Genomic DNA, 14,459 nt, shown 5'->3' on the forward strand with positions numbered 1-14,459 from the left:
GTGACTTTTACTGTTATTGTGGAACACATTTAGGAGGGGCTGTATCTGTGACACGTCCTTCTGCAGAGTGACGTTTCCACAACTTAGTGACAGGCCTCCTCGGCAATATGTTTAACCCTGAATAATTCACCCTCCTAAATTTCCCCGTCTTTAAGGAAACGTTGGAAAAGCCATTACTGACTTCGGAGTCAGCTGGTCCAGCTGTATCGCATCACTAACGCTTAGCGTCACGTCGGACGACGAGGCGCTCTGACAGAAGCCGCTAGACAAGGAGATCACTAGAGGGAAAGACAAGTTTTCACATCCCAGGTCAGAGATCTCCAATGACCAGATCTGGGTTCAAATACTACTTGAAATCTTTCAAATACTTTGAGTGTTTACTTTAGCCTGCCTGGAGTGCCAGATGGGCGGGGTTTACCATTTTGGGACTATTCTATTGGTCCATTAAGACAGGCAAGCTAAATTAAGCCCAGAGAAATAATGATTTCAAATAGTAGTTGAACCCCCAGGTCTTTCTCTACATTCCAGTTTAGAGATCTCCAGTAACACAAGGAGAGGTCAGACAGGTCACCCAGGTCAACCTGGTCAGCCAAGTCAGCCATGTCAGCCAGGTCAGCCATGTCAGCCATCTCAGCCAGGTCTACCAGGTCAGCCAGGTCTACCAGGTCAGCCATGTCTACCAGGTCAGCCAGGTCAGCCATGTCATCCATGTCCACCAGGTCAACCAGGTCAGCCAGGTCAGCCATGTCAGCCAGGTCAGCCAGGTCAGCCATGTCAGCCATGTCAGCCATGTCAGCCATGTCAGCCATGTCAGCCAGGTCAGCCATGTCAGCCAGGTCATCTACCATCTATTCAGACATAACCTCAACTCAACCCTCTCATCTCCCATCTATTCAGATTTAACCCTGGCTCAATTTAACAGCTGGAGCCCTGTCTTCAACTGTCACTCCCGCACCAAAAACATGGGGAGAAATTTATGTGTGTGAATTATTCAGGTTGAACATATTGCGAGTAGGCCTGTCACTAACCTCAACTCAACCCATCTACCATCTATGCAGTTTGACATGTGAAAATCGTGTTTTCACATGCTAACACCACCTTTCACATGCTAACACCACCTTTCACATGTCAAACACCACCTTTCACATGTCAAACACCACCTTTCACATGCTAACACCACCTTTCACATGCTAACACCATCTTTCACATGTCAAACACCACCTTTCACATGTCTAACACCACCTTTCACATGCTAACACCACATTTCACATGCTAACACCACCTTTCACATGCTAACACCACCTTTCACATGTCAAACACCACCTTTCACATGCTAACACCACCTTTCACATGCTAACACCATCTTTCACATGTCAAACACCACCTTTCACATGTCAAACACCACCTTTCACATGCTAACACCATCTTTCACATGTCAAACACCACCTTTTACATGCTAACACCATCTTTCACATGTCAAACACCACCTTTTACATGCTAACACCATCTTTCACATGTCAAACACCACCTATCACATGCTAACACCACCTTTCACATGCTAACACCATCTTTCACATGTCAAACACCACCTTTCACATGTCAAACACCACCTTTCACATGCTAACACCATCTTTCACATGTCAAACACCACCTTTTACATGCTAACACCATCTTTCACATGTCAAACACCACCTTTTACATGCTAACACCATCTTTCACATGTCAAACACCACCTTTCACATGTCTAACACCACCTTTCACATGCTAACACCACCTTTCACATGCTAACACCATCTTTTACATGCTAACACCACCTTTCACATGCTAACACCATCTTTCACATGTCAAACACCACCTTTTACATGCTAACACCATCTTTCACATGTCAAACACCACCTTTCACATGCTAACACCATCTTTCACATGTCAAACACCACCTTTTACATTAGTGTAATAACATGTTTTCACCTCACATGTGAATTTCAAGTTATCATGTGAAAATCGTATTTGCAGTTTCACATGTAAGAAAACTCCACATGTCAATCTCACTTTCACATGTAGAATTGCAAGTTCACACGTGAAAAACAATCATATGTGGAAAAAATGTAAGTACAAAATGTGACTGTAAATTCCATAGAAACTTTTATTTAATTCAAGGGCATTCTTTTTTTTCTTATTCTTTCTGAGCCATCCACTCCATTATTATTATAGTCCTCCACAGTGATGCATTGATATACATGTATACTTAGTGCTACCACTAGGGGGAGGCATTCAGACTGGTACTGCTGCAGGCGCACCCCTCTCTTCTTCGTACGTTGGTCGGTGACTGTTGGAAGGGGCCCAGTGAAAAGATCAGAGAAACTAGCTCTCCGTGTCTCCTTATTTTTTTTAATTTCTGTTTTCTGGTTTGTACGTTTGGTGACGTTTTCAAAATCTACAGATAACATTAACTCAACTGTTTTGAGTTTTCGGGTCATTTTGATGCATCATTTAATTGTTTGGACCGAGTGAAAAAATTAGTGAGATTTTTTCATTTACATATGTGTAACCAAGCTAATTAGCTAGCTAGTCGATGAGAACAAGATGGCATTTTAAATGTTTTTTTTATATTTTCATTATAAATGTTTTGGCTCTTAAATGGTTTTATTTTTACAAAACAAGTGCTCACATTGAGTGTATTTACACATGTACATATGAACCATGCTAATGATATGTATTTTAGAAAGTCACTTTATGTTTGATTTTAATCTAATGGTCACATGCTAATTGCTAACCGCAGGCTAACTTATTGATAGGCAATAACTAGCCTTCCATTTCATCCTAGCTATCTATTTTTAACTTCTGTTATTGTTAGCTATCCATTGTTAGCTGTCCATTGTAATTACTGTTATTGTTAGCTGTCCATTGTTAGCTGTCCATTGTTATTACTGTTATTGTTAGCTGTCCATTGTAATTACTGTTATTGTTAGCTGTCCATTGTAATTACTGTTATTGTTAGCTGTCCATTGTAATTACTGTTATTGTTAGCTGTCCATTGTTTTTCAGTTAAATTTAGTACACAAGGGCTAAAAGGGATTTTAATGCATTTGAAAATGTGTGAATGTGTTTGCTTTTGGAATGAATGTAAACAGATACTTTCGAACAAAGTGATGCTTTTGAATTAGGGTTAATCAGTTAACCGAAGTTAACTTTTTGTCATTTTAGTGCAGTCATTTTTTATCGTGATAAATCACATTGTCTGTAAGTGTCCAAAATACACCGAAAGCATCCCAAATACATCATCTTCAGTATACAGCTTTAAAGAATAATGTGAGGTCAAAACAAGTTGACATTGGAGGTTAACTCCTTTAATTTGTTGCAAAATTATCTCCATACTTCCATTCAATGTTTAAACCGGTAAACCGGTACCGGGATATCTTCGGGGGAACAAAACAAAAGAACACCATCGTGTTCGTGAGAGTCTCCACTTTCCATAGTGGGGTTATATTCGTTTGTAGCCCAAACGGTTTCGGACACTACAGACATTTTCGTAAGAACACCAATTATGGGGATGTCTCCTGGTCCTGGTCTCCTGGTGCAGAAGGCAGATGTGGAGACTCACCCAATGCAAAAAACTAATATCTCTAGTTTAAACTGGCGCATATTGATCGGGTGCGTTAATAGACTATTTTAAAGAAAGTGTGCTTTTCAATTTACCTAACGTGTTACTTTGCTAACTGTTACTTTGGAAAAAATCAAGATGTCAATATTCTTGTAATGCTTTTTATATATTATTTAAAAAATCGTAAATTACAGCTCAATTTGATCAAATTCTGAATTTGGGATTAATCGTGATTATTTACAGAAAATCCTACGATTATCTCTATTAAATATAACGTTTGAAAGCACATTTATTTCAATTGAACAGTCAATATTCTGAGACTGAGAGAAATTGATAATGAATATATGGCCCTCTTGGTCTAATGGTTAAGACATTGGCTTCTACTGTGGGAGAACTGGGTTCTAATCCCACTGGTTACTAAAAGCATGTGAAATTTAAAATATGACATGTGAAATATTAGAATATGACATGTGAAACGTAGAAAATAACATGTGAAATATTAGAATATGACATGTGAAACGTAGAATATGACATGTAGAATATGACATGTGAAACATAGAATATGACATGTGAAACGTAGAATATGACATGTGAAATATTAGGAAACCACATGTCTGAGTCATGCGGAAAATCCATTTGAAACTTCACGTGTCCAAAAACATATATATTTCTTTTTTTTAATATATTTCTATATAAATTTTTTACGTGATTTGTTCATGTTTTTATTTTTGTTAAGGGTCACAGCATTTTAAAAGCATCTGAAGTTACAAGAAAAGACGGGAGAGACAGAAGGATATATTCATGTTTTATTGACCTGTTTTTGGTTTTGTAGAACAGAAACTATGGTCCTGATATTTCTTCTTTTCAACCCTTGTTTCCGCTGAACTATCAAACCAGCCAAATATCTGGATTGCTACTAATGACTTGCTGTGCATATTAGTTGGTGCATAACAGACAGTTTTTTGTTGCATTGATGAAAGGTATTGGTGGGGTGGGGGGGCTAATGGGGTGATATGGTGGAGGAACATATGCCCTCGTTCCAGGCCTGAAACATGCCAACGCTCCTACCAGTACATGCATAACACAAAGCCATCTATAGGGGCTACATGACACACGCTGTAGACCAAACCAGAGAACACAAAGAGATCTATAGGGGCTACATGACACACGCTGTAGACCAAACCAGAGAACACAAAGCCATCTATAGGGTCTACATGACACACGCTGTAGACCAAACCAGAGAACACAAAGCCATCTATAGGGTCTACATGACACACGCTGTAGACCAAACCAGAGAACACAAAGCCATCTATAGGGTCTACATGACACACGCTGTAGACCAAACCAGAGAACACAAAGCCATCTATAGGGGCTACATGACACACGCTGTAGACCAAACCAGAGAACACAAAGCCATCTATAGGGGCTACATGACACACGCTGTAGACCAAACCAGAGAACACAAAGCCATCTATAGGAGCTACATGACACACGCTGTAGACCAAACCAGAGAACACAAAGAGATCTAAACTCTATAGTCATTCGTCAACTGTTTACCGGCTTTCCCCCCCTGCTACCGTTCTAACCAGTCGATCACCCCCTGGCTATCTTCGACTCAACAGTGACATTAGTGCTTCTGACGAAGCGGAGGCAGACAGATGGACGGAGTCGGAGACAGAACTTTCAGACGCTCCATGATTCCATGATGCAGGTGGTCCGGAGGGGGCAGGGATGGGCAGGAAAGGGGATTGTCACAGTAGCGTTGGTGAATTATTTAAATGGTGAGAGTGTGGAGAAGTGAAATGCTGCATCTGTCACACATCCTTTAAAGCCCCCTAACCAGATGTGTTTACCCACTACCCCACCCCCGGCCCGCCCCGTACTGCCCCAGCCTGCCCCCGGCCCGTACTGCCCCGCCCCCGGCCTGCCCCAGCCCCAGCCAGCCCCGTACTGCCCCGGCCCGCCCCGGCCCGTACTGCCCCGGCCCGCCCCGGCCTGAGTTTGATTCTTGCGATACATTCAGGACCAAATAGTTTTCCAACTGCTACTGTAATCGTATTTTTGTTGTTGTTGTTGATTGTATTAGAGAGAACATCAGTATCAAGGGTTGTTGCTGAGGATTAAACCGATGACAGGAGAGAGGAACAGCCTCTGCTATATATTAGCTCTGCTGTGCCTGCCTGTTAATGGTCGGATTAAGGGTCAAATACACACACACACTTTATAGAACCACCTTCCCATGGACTACTTACTGTCCGACTTCATACAGAACCGGTGCAGCACACAGGAGATAATCGTTCTGCACAATGCTTGGCTTCCGATCTGGAAAAGAGAATTGAATGAGCCCCCTGTACACTACCTCTCACACAGACACACACACACAGGCAGGCCCCATGACATTTGTCATCGGGCAAAAAGTGGATAAGAGGGGAAAATGAGAGGAGAGAGGGAAAGAGAGGGGTAGAGGAAAGGAGAGAGGAATAGAGAGGGGTAGAGAGGAGTATAGAAGGGTAGAGAGGGAAAGAGAGTAGAGGGGAAAAGGAGAGAGGGGTAAAGAGGGGTATAGAGGAGATGAGAGGGGTAGAGAGGGGGAGAGGAGAGATGGGTAGAGGGGAAGAGGAGAGGAGAGAGGGGTAGAGAAGGGTAGAGATGAGAGGGGTAGAGGGGGGTGAGAGGAGTAGAGAGGGGAAGAGGAGAGAGGGGTAAAGAGGGGTATAGAGGAGATGAGAGGGGTAGAGAGGGGGAGAGGAGAGATGGGTAGAGGGGAAGAGGAGAGGAGAGGGGGTAGAGAAGGGTAGAGATGAGAGGGGTAGAGGGGGGGTGAGAGGAGTAGAGAGGGGAAGAGGAGAGAGGGGTAAAGAGGGGTATAGAGGAGATGAGAGGGATAGAGAGGGGTAGAGGAGAGGAGAGAGGAGAAAAGAGGAGAAGTGATAGAGGTAGAGGGCAGAGAGCGAGGGAGAAGGGGAGAGGAGAGAGCGGTAGAGGGATAGAGAGGGATAGAGAAGGAATGAGAGAGGTGGAGAGGGGTAGAAAGGACATGAGAGGGGTAGAGAGGGGAAGAGGAGAGGAGAGGAGAGAGGGGTAAAGAGGGGAATTATTAGAGGTAGAGGAGCAGAGAGAGAGGGAGAAGGGGAGAGGAGAAAGCGGTAGAGAGGGAGAAGGAAAAGGAGGAGTACCAGCCATCTAGATTAGGAGGAGTACCAGCCATCTAGATTAGGAACAGTAGCAGCCATCTAAAATTAGGAACAGTAGCAGCCATCTAGATTAGGAACAGTAGCAGCCATCTAGATTAGGAACAGTAGCAGCCATCTAGATTAGGAACAGTAGCAGCCATCTAGATTAGGAACAGTAGCAGCCATCTAGATTAGGAACAGTACCAGCCATCTAGATTAGGAACAGTACCAGCCATCTAGATTAGGAGGAGTAGCAGCCATCTAAAATTAGGAACAGTAGGAGCCATCTAGATTAGGAACAGTACCAGCCATCTAGATTAGGAACAGTACCAGCCATCTAGATTAGGAACAGTACCAGCCATCTAGATTAGGAGGAGTAGCAGCCATCTAGATTAGGAACAGTACCAGCCATCTAGATTAGGAACAGTACCAGCCATCTAGATTAGGAGGAGTATCAGCCATCTAGATTAGGAGGAGTATCAGCCATCTAGATTAGAAGGAGTAGCAGCCCTCTAGATTAGGAGGAGTAGCAGCCATCTATATTAGGAACAGTAGCAGCCATCTAGATTAGGAGGAGTAGCAGCCATCTAGATTAGGAACAGTAGCAGCCATCTAGATTAGGAACAGTAGCAGCCATCTAGATTAGGAACAGTAGCAGCCATCTAGATTAGGAGGAGTACCAGCCATCTAGATTAGGAACAGTAGCAGCCATCTAGATTAGGAGGAGTACCAGCCATCTAGATTAGGAGGAGTAGCAGCCATCTAGATTAGGAACAGTAGCAGCCATCTAGATTAGGAACAGTAGCAGCCATCTAGATTAGGAACAGTAGCAGCCATCTAGATTAGGAACAGTAGCAGCCATCTAGATTAGGAACAGTACCAGCCATCTAGATTAGGAACAGTACCAGCCATCTAGATTAGGAACAGTACCAGCCATCTAGATTAGGAGGAGTAGCAGCCATCTAGATTAGGAACAGTAGCAGCCATCTAGATTAGGAACAGTAGCAGCCATCTAGATTAGGAACAGTACCAGCCATCTAGATTAGGAGGAGTATCAGCCATCTAGATTAGGAGGAGTATCAGCCATCTAGATTAGAAGGAGTAGCAGCCCTCTAGATTAGGAGGAGTAGCAGCCATCTATATTAGGAACAGTAGCAGCCATCTAGATTAGGAACAGTAGCAGCCATCTAGATTAGGAACAGTAGCAGCCATCTAGATTAGGAACAGTAGCAGCCATCTAGATTAGGAACAGTAGCAGCCATCTAGATTAGGAACAGTACCAGCCATCTAGATTAGGAACAGTAGCAGCCATCTAGATTAGGAGGAGTAGCAGCCATCTAGATTAGGAGGAGTAGCAGCCATCTAGATTAGGAGGAGTAGCAGCCATCTAGATTGGGAACAGTAGCAGCCATCTAGATTAGGAACAGTAGCAGCCATCTAGATTAGGAACAGTAGCAGCCATCTAGATTAGGAACAGTAGCAGCCATCTAGATTAGGAACAGTACCAGCCATCTAGATTAGGAACAGTACCAGCCATCTAGATTAGGAACAGTAGCAGCCATCTAGATTAGGAACAGTAGCAGCCATCTAGATTAGGAACAGTAGCAGCCATCTAGATTAGGAACAGTAGCAGCCATCTAGATTAGGAACAGTACCAGCCATCTAGATTAGGAGGAGTAGCAGCCATCTAGATTAGGTTTGCTGACAGACTAAATGTTCTCTACTGACTGACACCTGCCACGCGTCCCTGTCCAGGGGAATGCTTTGTATGCAGATATAAAACACGTGAAGGCATCTTATCTTTGAGTGGAATCACATTGTGGACAACCTGCTAGTCAAGTCAGTAGCCATGTCACAACCACTGGCACAGACAGGACAGGCCTGCTAGGCACATCACTCTGGGATGAGAGAGATGTGTGTTTGTGTGTGTGTGTGTGTGTGTGTGTGTGTGTGTGTGTCTGTGTGTGTGTGTGTGTGTGTGTGTGTGTGTGTGTGTGTGTGTGTGTGTGTGTGTGTGTGTGTGTGTGTGTGTGTGTGTGTGTCTACTTACTGTAGATCTGCTGGCCCACCATGAAGCTACAGACGACCCCGTCGTTGCCTCGTCCCACCGAGAAGCCGTTCCCTCGAAGCACGATGTCAAACGACTCTGTGTTATGTAAACAACATAGAGGAGATAGTGGGGAGAGGGAACTCGGGACGAAACACACACACACACACACACACACACACACACACACACACACACACACACACACACACACACACACACAGACACACACACACACACACACACACACACACACACACACACACACACACACACACACACACACAGACACACACATATACACACACACACACACACACACACACACACACACACACAAAGACAGACACACACACAGGCACAAACACAGACAGACACACACACTAGACAACACTAAGGACACACACACTAGACAACACTAAGGACACACACACTAGACAACACTAAGGACACACACACTGAATAACACTAAGGACACACACACACTAGACAACACTAAGGACACACACACTAGACAACACTAAGGACACACACACTAGACAACACTAAGGACACACACACTGAATAACACTAAGGACACACACACTAGACAACACTAAGGACACACACACACAGGGCGGCAGTCTTTATGACCAGCAATGGAACATAAATACAGGCCCTGAGCTGGGAGTGCCCACAAACAACAACAACACATTCCCACAAACAACAACAACACATTCCCACAAACAACAACAACACATTCCCACAAACAACAACAACACATTCCCACAAACAACAACAACACATTCCCACAAACAACAACAACACATTCCCACAAACAACAACAACACATTCCCACAAACAACAACAACACTTACGGTTCACACAGACACTGGATGGCTCCACTGTCAGGATCTCTGTACAGGACTGCTTTAATATCTGCAGAACGGAACGCATACGATGACATTAGTCGAAAACTTTAGAGAGTTCAGAAGACTGGGGAAGAGATGGGAGCAAGGGGGAGAGGAGTGGGGGGGGATAGACGAGGAGGAATGGGAGAGACAGACGAGTGGAGGAGAGAGCGACCTACGGGAGGGAGGAGTAGGGGAGAGAGGGGATAGAGAGGGAGCTACGGGAGGGAGGAGTAGGGGAGAGAGGGGATAGAGAGGGAGCTACGGGAGGGAGGAGTAGGGGAGAGAGGGGAGAGAGGGGGAGCTACGGGAGGGTGAGTAGGGGAGAGAGGGGAGAGAGGGGGAGCTACGGGAGGGAGGAGTAGGGGAGAGAGGGGAGAGAGAGGGAGCTACGGGAGGGTGAGTAGGGGAGAGAGGGGAGAGAGAGGGAGCTACGGGAGGGAGGAGTAGGGGAGAGAAGGGAGAGAGAGGGAGCTATGTGGGGGAGAGAGTGGGAGAGATGGGGAGAGAGAGGGAGCTATGTGGGGGAGAGAGTGGGAGCTACGGGAGGGAGGAGTAGGGGAGAGAGGGGAGAGAGAGGGAGCTATGTGGGGGAGAGAGTGGGAGAGAGAGGGGAGAGAAAGGGAGCTATGTGGGGGAGAGAGTGGGAGAGAGGGGAGAGAGAGGGAGCTACGGGAGGGAGGAGTAGGGGAGAGAGGGAGCTACGGGAGGGAGGAGTAGGGGAGAGAGGGGAGAGAGAGGGAGCTACGGGAGGGAGGAGTAGGGGAGAGAGGGGAGAGAGAGGGAGCTACGGGAGGGAGGAGTAGGGGAGAGAAGGGAGAGAGAGGGAGCTATGTGGGGGAGAGAGTGGGAGAGATGGGGAGAGAGAGGGAGCTACGGGAGGGAGGAGTAGGGGAGAGAGGGGAGAGAGAGGGAGCTAATTCATCATTTATGGATAAATTATGCAGGACTATTACATTCCTCCGTTCTATTAAAAACCCAAAAGCCGACTTCTATGTGAACCCACTGACATACAGCTGACATTATCATATCAAAAGACCTTCTATGTGAACCCACTGTCATACAGCTGGCATTATCATATCAAAAGACCTTCTATGTGAACCCACTGTCATACAGCTGGCATTATCATATCAAAAGACCTTCTATGTGAACCCACTGTCATACAGCTGGCATTATCATATCAAAAGACCTTCTATGTGAACCCACTGTCAGACAGCTGGCATTATCATATCAAAAGACCTTCTATGTGAACCCACTGTCATACAGCTGGCATTATCATATCAAAAGGTCTTCTATGTGAACCCACTGTCATACAGCTGGCATTATCATATCAAAAGGTCTTCTATGTGAACCCACTGTCATACAGCCTATCTCCTATTATACCAATAAATCAACAAAGGACAAACTATGCAACTCCATCATACACCATGGGTAAAAATGTGCATATTAACTGAAAATATATGGCACTTGGACACTTCCCGGACGTCACCGCAAAAAAAGTTGAATCCGAAGTGGAGAGAGCATTTACTAGGTCTATCGATACAACAATTGATTTTATCATGTTACTTTTTGATTTTATCATTTTCTTTTAACTTTACTTTATTTAGTAAATATTCTTAACTTCTTAACTTTATTTCTTGAATTGTATTGTTGGTTAAGGGCTTGTAACTAAGCATTTCACGGTAAGGTCTACACCTTTTGTATTCGGCGCATGTGACAAATAAAATTGGATTTGATTTGAAATAGATTTAAGAAAATATTTACTAAATAAACTAAAGTAAAAAATAAAAAGGAACAAAATAAAATAACATAACAATAACAAGGCTATATACAGGGGGTATCGGAACCGAGTCAGTGTGTGGGGGTACAGGTTAGTCGAGGTAATTTGTACATGTAGTTAGGGGTAAAGTGACTATGCATAGATAATAAACAGTGAGTAGCAGCAGTGTAAAAAACAAATGAGGGGGGGTGTCAATGTAAACAATCCAGTGGCCATTTGATTAAATGTTCAGCAGTCTTATGGCTTGGAGGTAGAAGCTGTTAAGGAGCCTTTTGGTCCCAGACTTGGCGCTCCGGTACCGCTTGCCGTGCGGTAGCAGAGAGAACAGTCTATGACTTGGGTGTCTGGAGTCTTTGACCATTTTTGGCGCCTTCCACTGCTACATGCTAAACATGAAGCACAGTCTGCTTCCTGCATAACAGGATATGACCACAACAGTGTTGCATCATATCCTTAATTAGAATATGAAGTCACTAATAGTCGGCATTCAAAACAAATATAACTTGTTCTGACTTCTCTCACTTCAGGCAAATGTTCCTGTAACACTTGTAACACTTCCTGTAACACTTGTAACACTTCCTGTAACACATGAAGTCACTGCAGACGCGGAGAGTGGGCCCAGAAAGTTGAAAGCTCCACAGATGATTTCAAATCGTAGAAATCCAAGTGACGACTGACGAGGCCAACGAGTCCAGCAGCATCCAAGATTACTAATCACTGGAGAATGCTCTGTTTCTCTCTCTCTCTCTCTCTGTGTGTGTTTCCTCTGGAACACAAACAGTAATTCAGCTGGTCAAAACTGTGCAGCTTTGGAGCTTTGCAGCAATTAGGGGTTGTGTGAGAATGTGTGTTTTTTCAATTTTGGTCAAACCCTATAGTTCAGTTAGTAATGTAACTAAATGTTGTGGTAGCTTGGTGGTAGTTGAACAAAATTATAATTAAGGTAGCGTTTCCAGTAGTTAATACCAGCTGAACTACTGTTTTAATATGTAGCGGTGTAGCTAACTACTGGAACTACACACTACTCTCTTTGCAAAAATAACTCTCTTTGCAAAAATAAAATATGGGTGTAGTAGACCAGAACTATCTTTCAATTTGGGAATCAGACATGCCTAATTCTCAGTTGAACTTCGTTTTATTTGTTTTTAAGTAGGCTAAATTACACATTCTGTTAACATATGACCCCAAAGTGACATGTTCTTGCAAGTTGTAGTGTATGACTTCAGATTTACATATGATACTTTTTCATGAAGTAGTTTGGATGTAGTTTGGACTTTTTCAAAGTAACTTTAGTAAAAAATCTATTTTTCTTAAAAAGGTAGATGTAGTGTAACTTATTCCGGTGTGAAGTAATTGGTAGCTTGGTAAACGATATTTTCAGAGTAGCTTCCCCAACACTGCCAATGACTAACTGTCAGCGCTGTTCTCCTGCGGTTCTGTTACTGTATGTGGTAAAACACAGCCTTTCCTGCCTACATGTTGAAACAGAGTTATTTCAATTGGCTCTTGATGTACCTACTCTCTTTCCATCTACCTACTCTCTTTCCATCTACCTACTCTCTTTCCATCTACCTACTCTCTTTCCATCTACCTACTCTCTTTCCATCTACCTACTCTCTTTCCATCTACCTACTCTCTTTCCATCTACCTATTCTCTTTCCATCTACCTATTCTCTTTCCATCTACCTACTCTCATTCCATCTACCTACTCTCTTTCCATCTACCTATTCTCTTTCCATCTACCTATTCTCTTTCCATCTACCTATTCTCTTTCCATCTACCTACTCTCTTTCCATCTACCTATTCTCTTTCCATCTACCTACTCTCTTTCCATCTACCTACTCTCTTTCCATCTACCTACTCTCTTTCCATCTACCTACTCTCTTTCCATCTACCTACTCTCTTTCCATCTACCTACTCTCTTTCCATCTACCTACTCTCATTCCATCTACCTACTCTCTTTCCATCTACCTACTCTCTTTCCATCTACCTACTCTCTTTCCATCTACCTACTCTCTTTCCATCTACCTACTCTCTTTCCATCTACCTACTCTCTTTCCATCTACCTACTCTCATTCCATCTACCTACTCTCTTTCCATCTACCTACTCTCTTTCCATCTACCTACTCTCTTTCCATCTACCTATTCTCTTTCCATCTACCTACTCTCTTTCCATCTACCTACTCTCTTTCCATCTACCTACTCTCTTTCCATCTACCTACTCTCTTTCCATCTACCTACTCTCTTTCCATCTACCTACTCTCTTTCCATCTACCTACTCTCTTTCCATCTACCTACTCTCATTCCATCTACCTACTCTCTTTCCATCTACCTACTCTCTTTCCATCTACCTACTCTCTTTCCATCTACCTACTCTCTTTCCATCTACCTACTCTCTTTCCATCTACCTACTCTCTTTCCATCTACCTACTCTCATTCCATCTACCTACTCTCTTTCCATCTACCTACTCTCTTTCCATCTACCTACTCTCTTTCCATCTACCTACTCTCTTTCCATCTACCTACTCTCTTTCCATCTACCTACTCTCTTTCCATCTACCTACTCTCATTCCATCTACCTACTCTCTTTCCATCTACCTACTCTCTTTCCATCTACCTACTCTCTTTCCATCTACCTATTCTCTTTCCATCTACCTACTCTCTTTCCATCTACCTACTCTCTTTCCATCTACCTACTCTCTTTCCATCTACCTACTCTCTTTCCATCTACCTACTCTCTTTCCATCTACCTACTCTCTTTCCATCTACCTACTCTCTTTCCATCTACCTACTCTCTTTCCATCTACCTACTCTCATTCCATCTACCTACTCTCTTTCCATCTACCTACTCTCTTTCCATCTACCTACTCTCTTTCCATCTACCTACTCTCTTTCCATCTACCTACTCTCTTTCCATCTACCTACTCTCTTTCCATCTACCTACTCTCATTCCATCTACCTACTCTCT

At 43.7% G+C, this 14,459-nt stretch overlaps 1 protein-coding gene across 2 annotated transcripts in view; it reads right to left on the bottom strand.

Annotated features, from left to right (window-relative positions):
* Positions 1-14,459, bottom strand: part of LOC120017345 (anthrax toxin receptor 2-like) — a 137,305-nt gene that overhangs the window by 105,528 nt on the left and 17,318 nt on the right. For both annotated transcript variants that reach the window (XM_038970875.1, XM_038963754.1), the window contains 3 exons: positions 9,679-9,739; positions 8,825-8,920; positions 5,854-5,923 (listed from right to left, as the gene is read on the bottom strand). In XM_038970875.1, the coding sequence (XP_038826803.1) occupies positions 5,854-5,923; positions 8,825-8,920; positions 9,679-9,739 (227 nt within the window). The remainder of the gene's footprint in view (positions 1-5,853; positions 5,924-8,824; positions 8,921-9,678; positions 9,740-14,459) is intronic.

Source organism: Salvelinus namaycush, chromosome 1, assembly GCF_016432855.1.
Source record: "Salvelinus namaycush isolate Seneca chromosome 1, SaNama_1.0, whole genome shotgun sequence".
Lineage (NCBI taxonomy): Eukaryota > Metazoa > Chordata > Actinopteri > Salmoniformes > Salmonidae > Salvelinus > Salvelinus namaycush.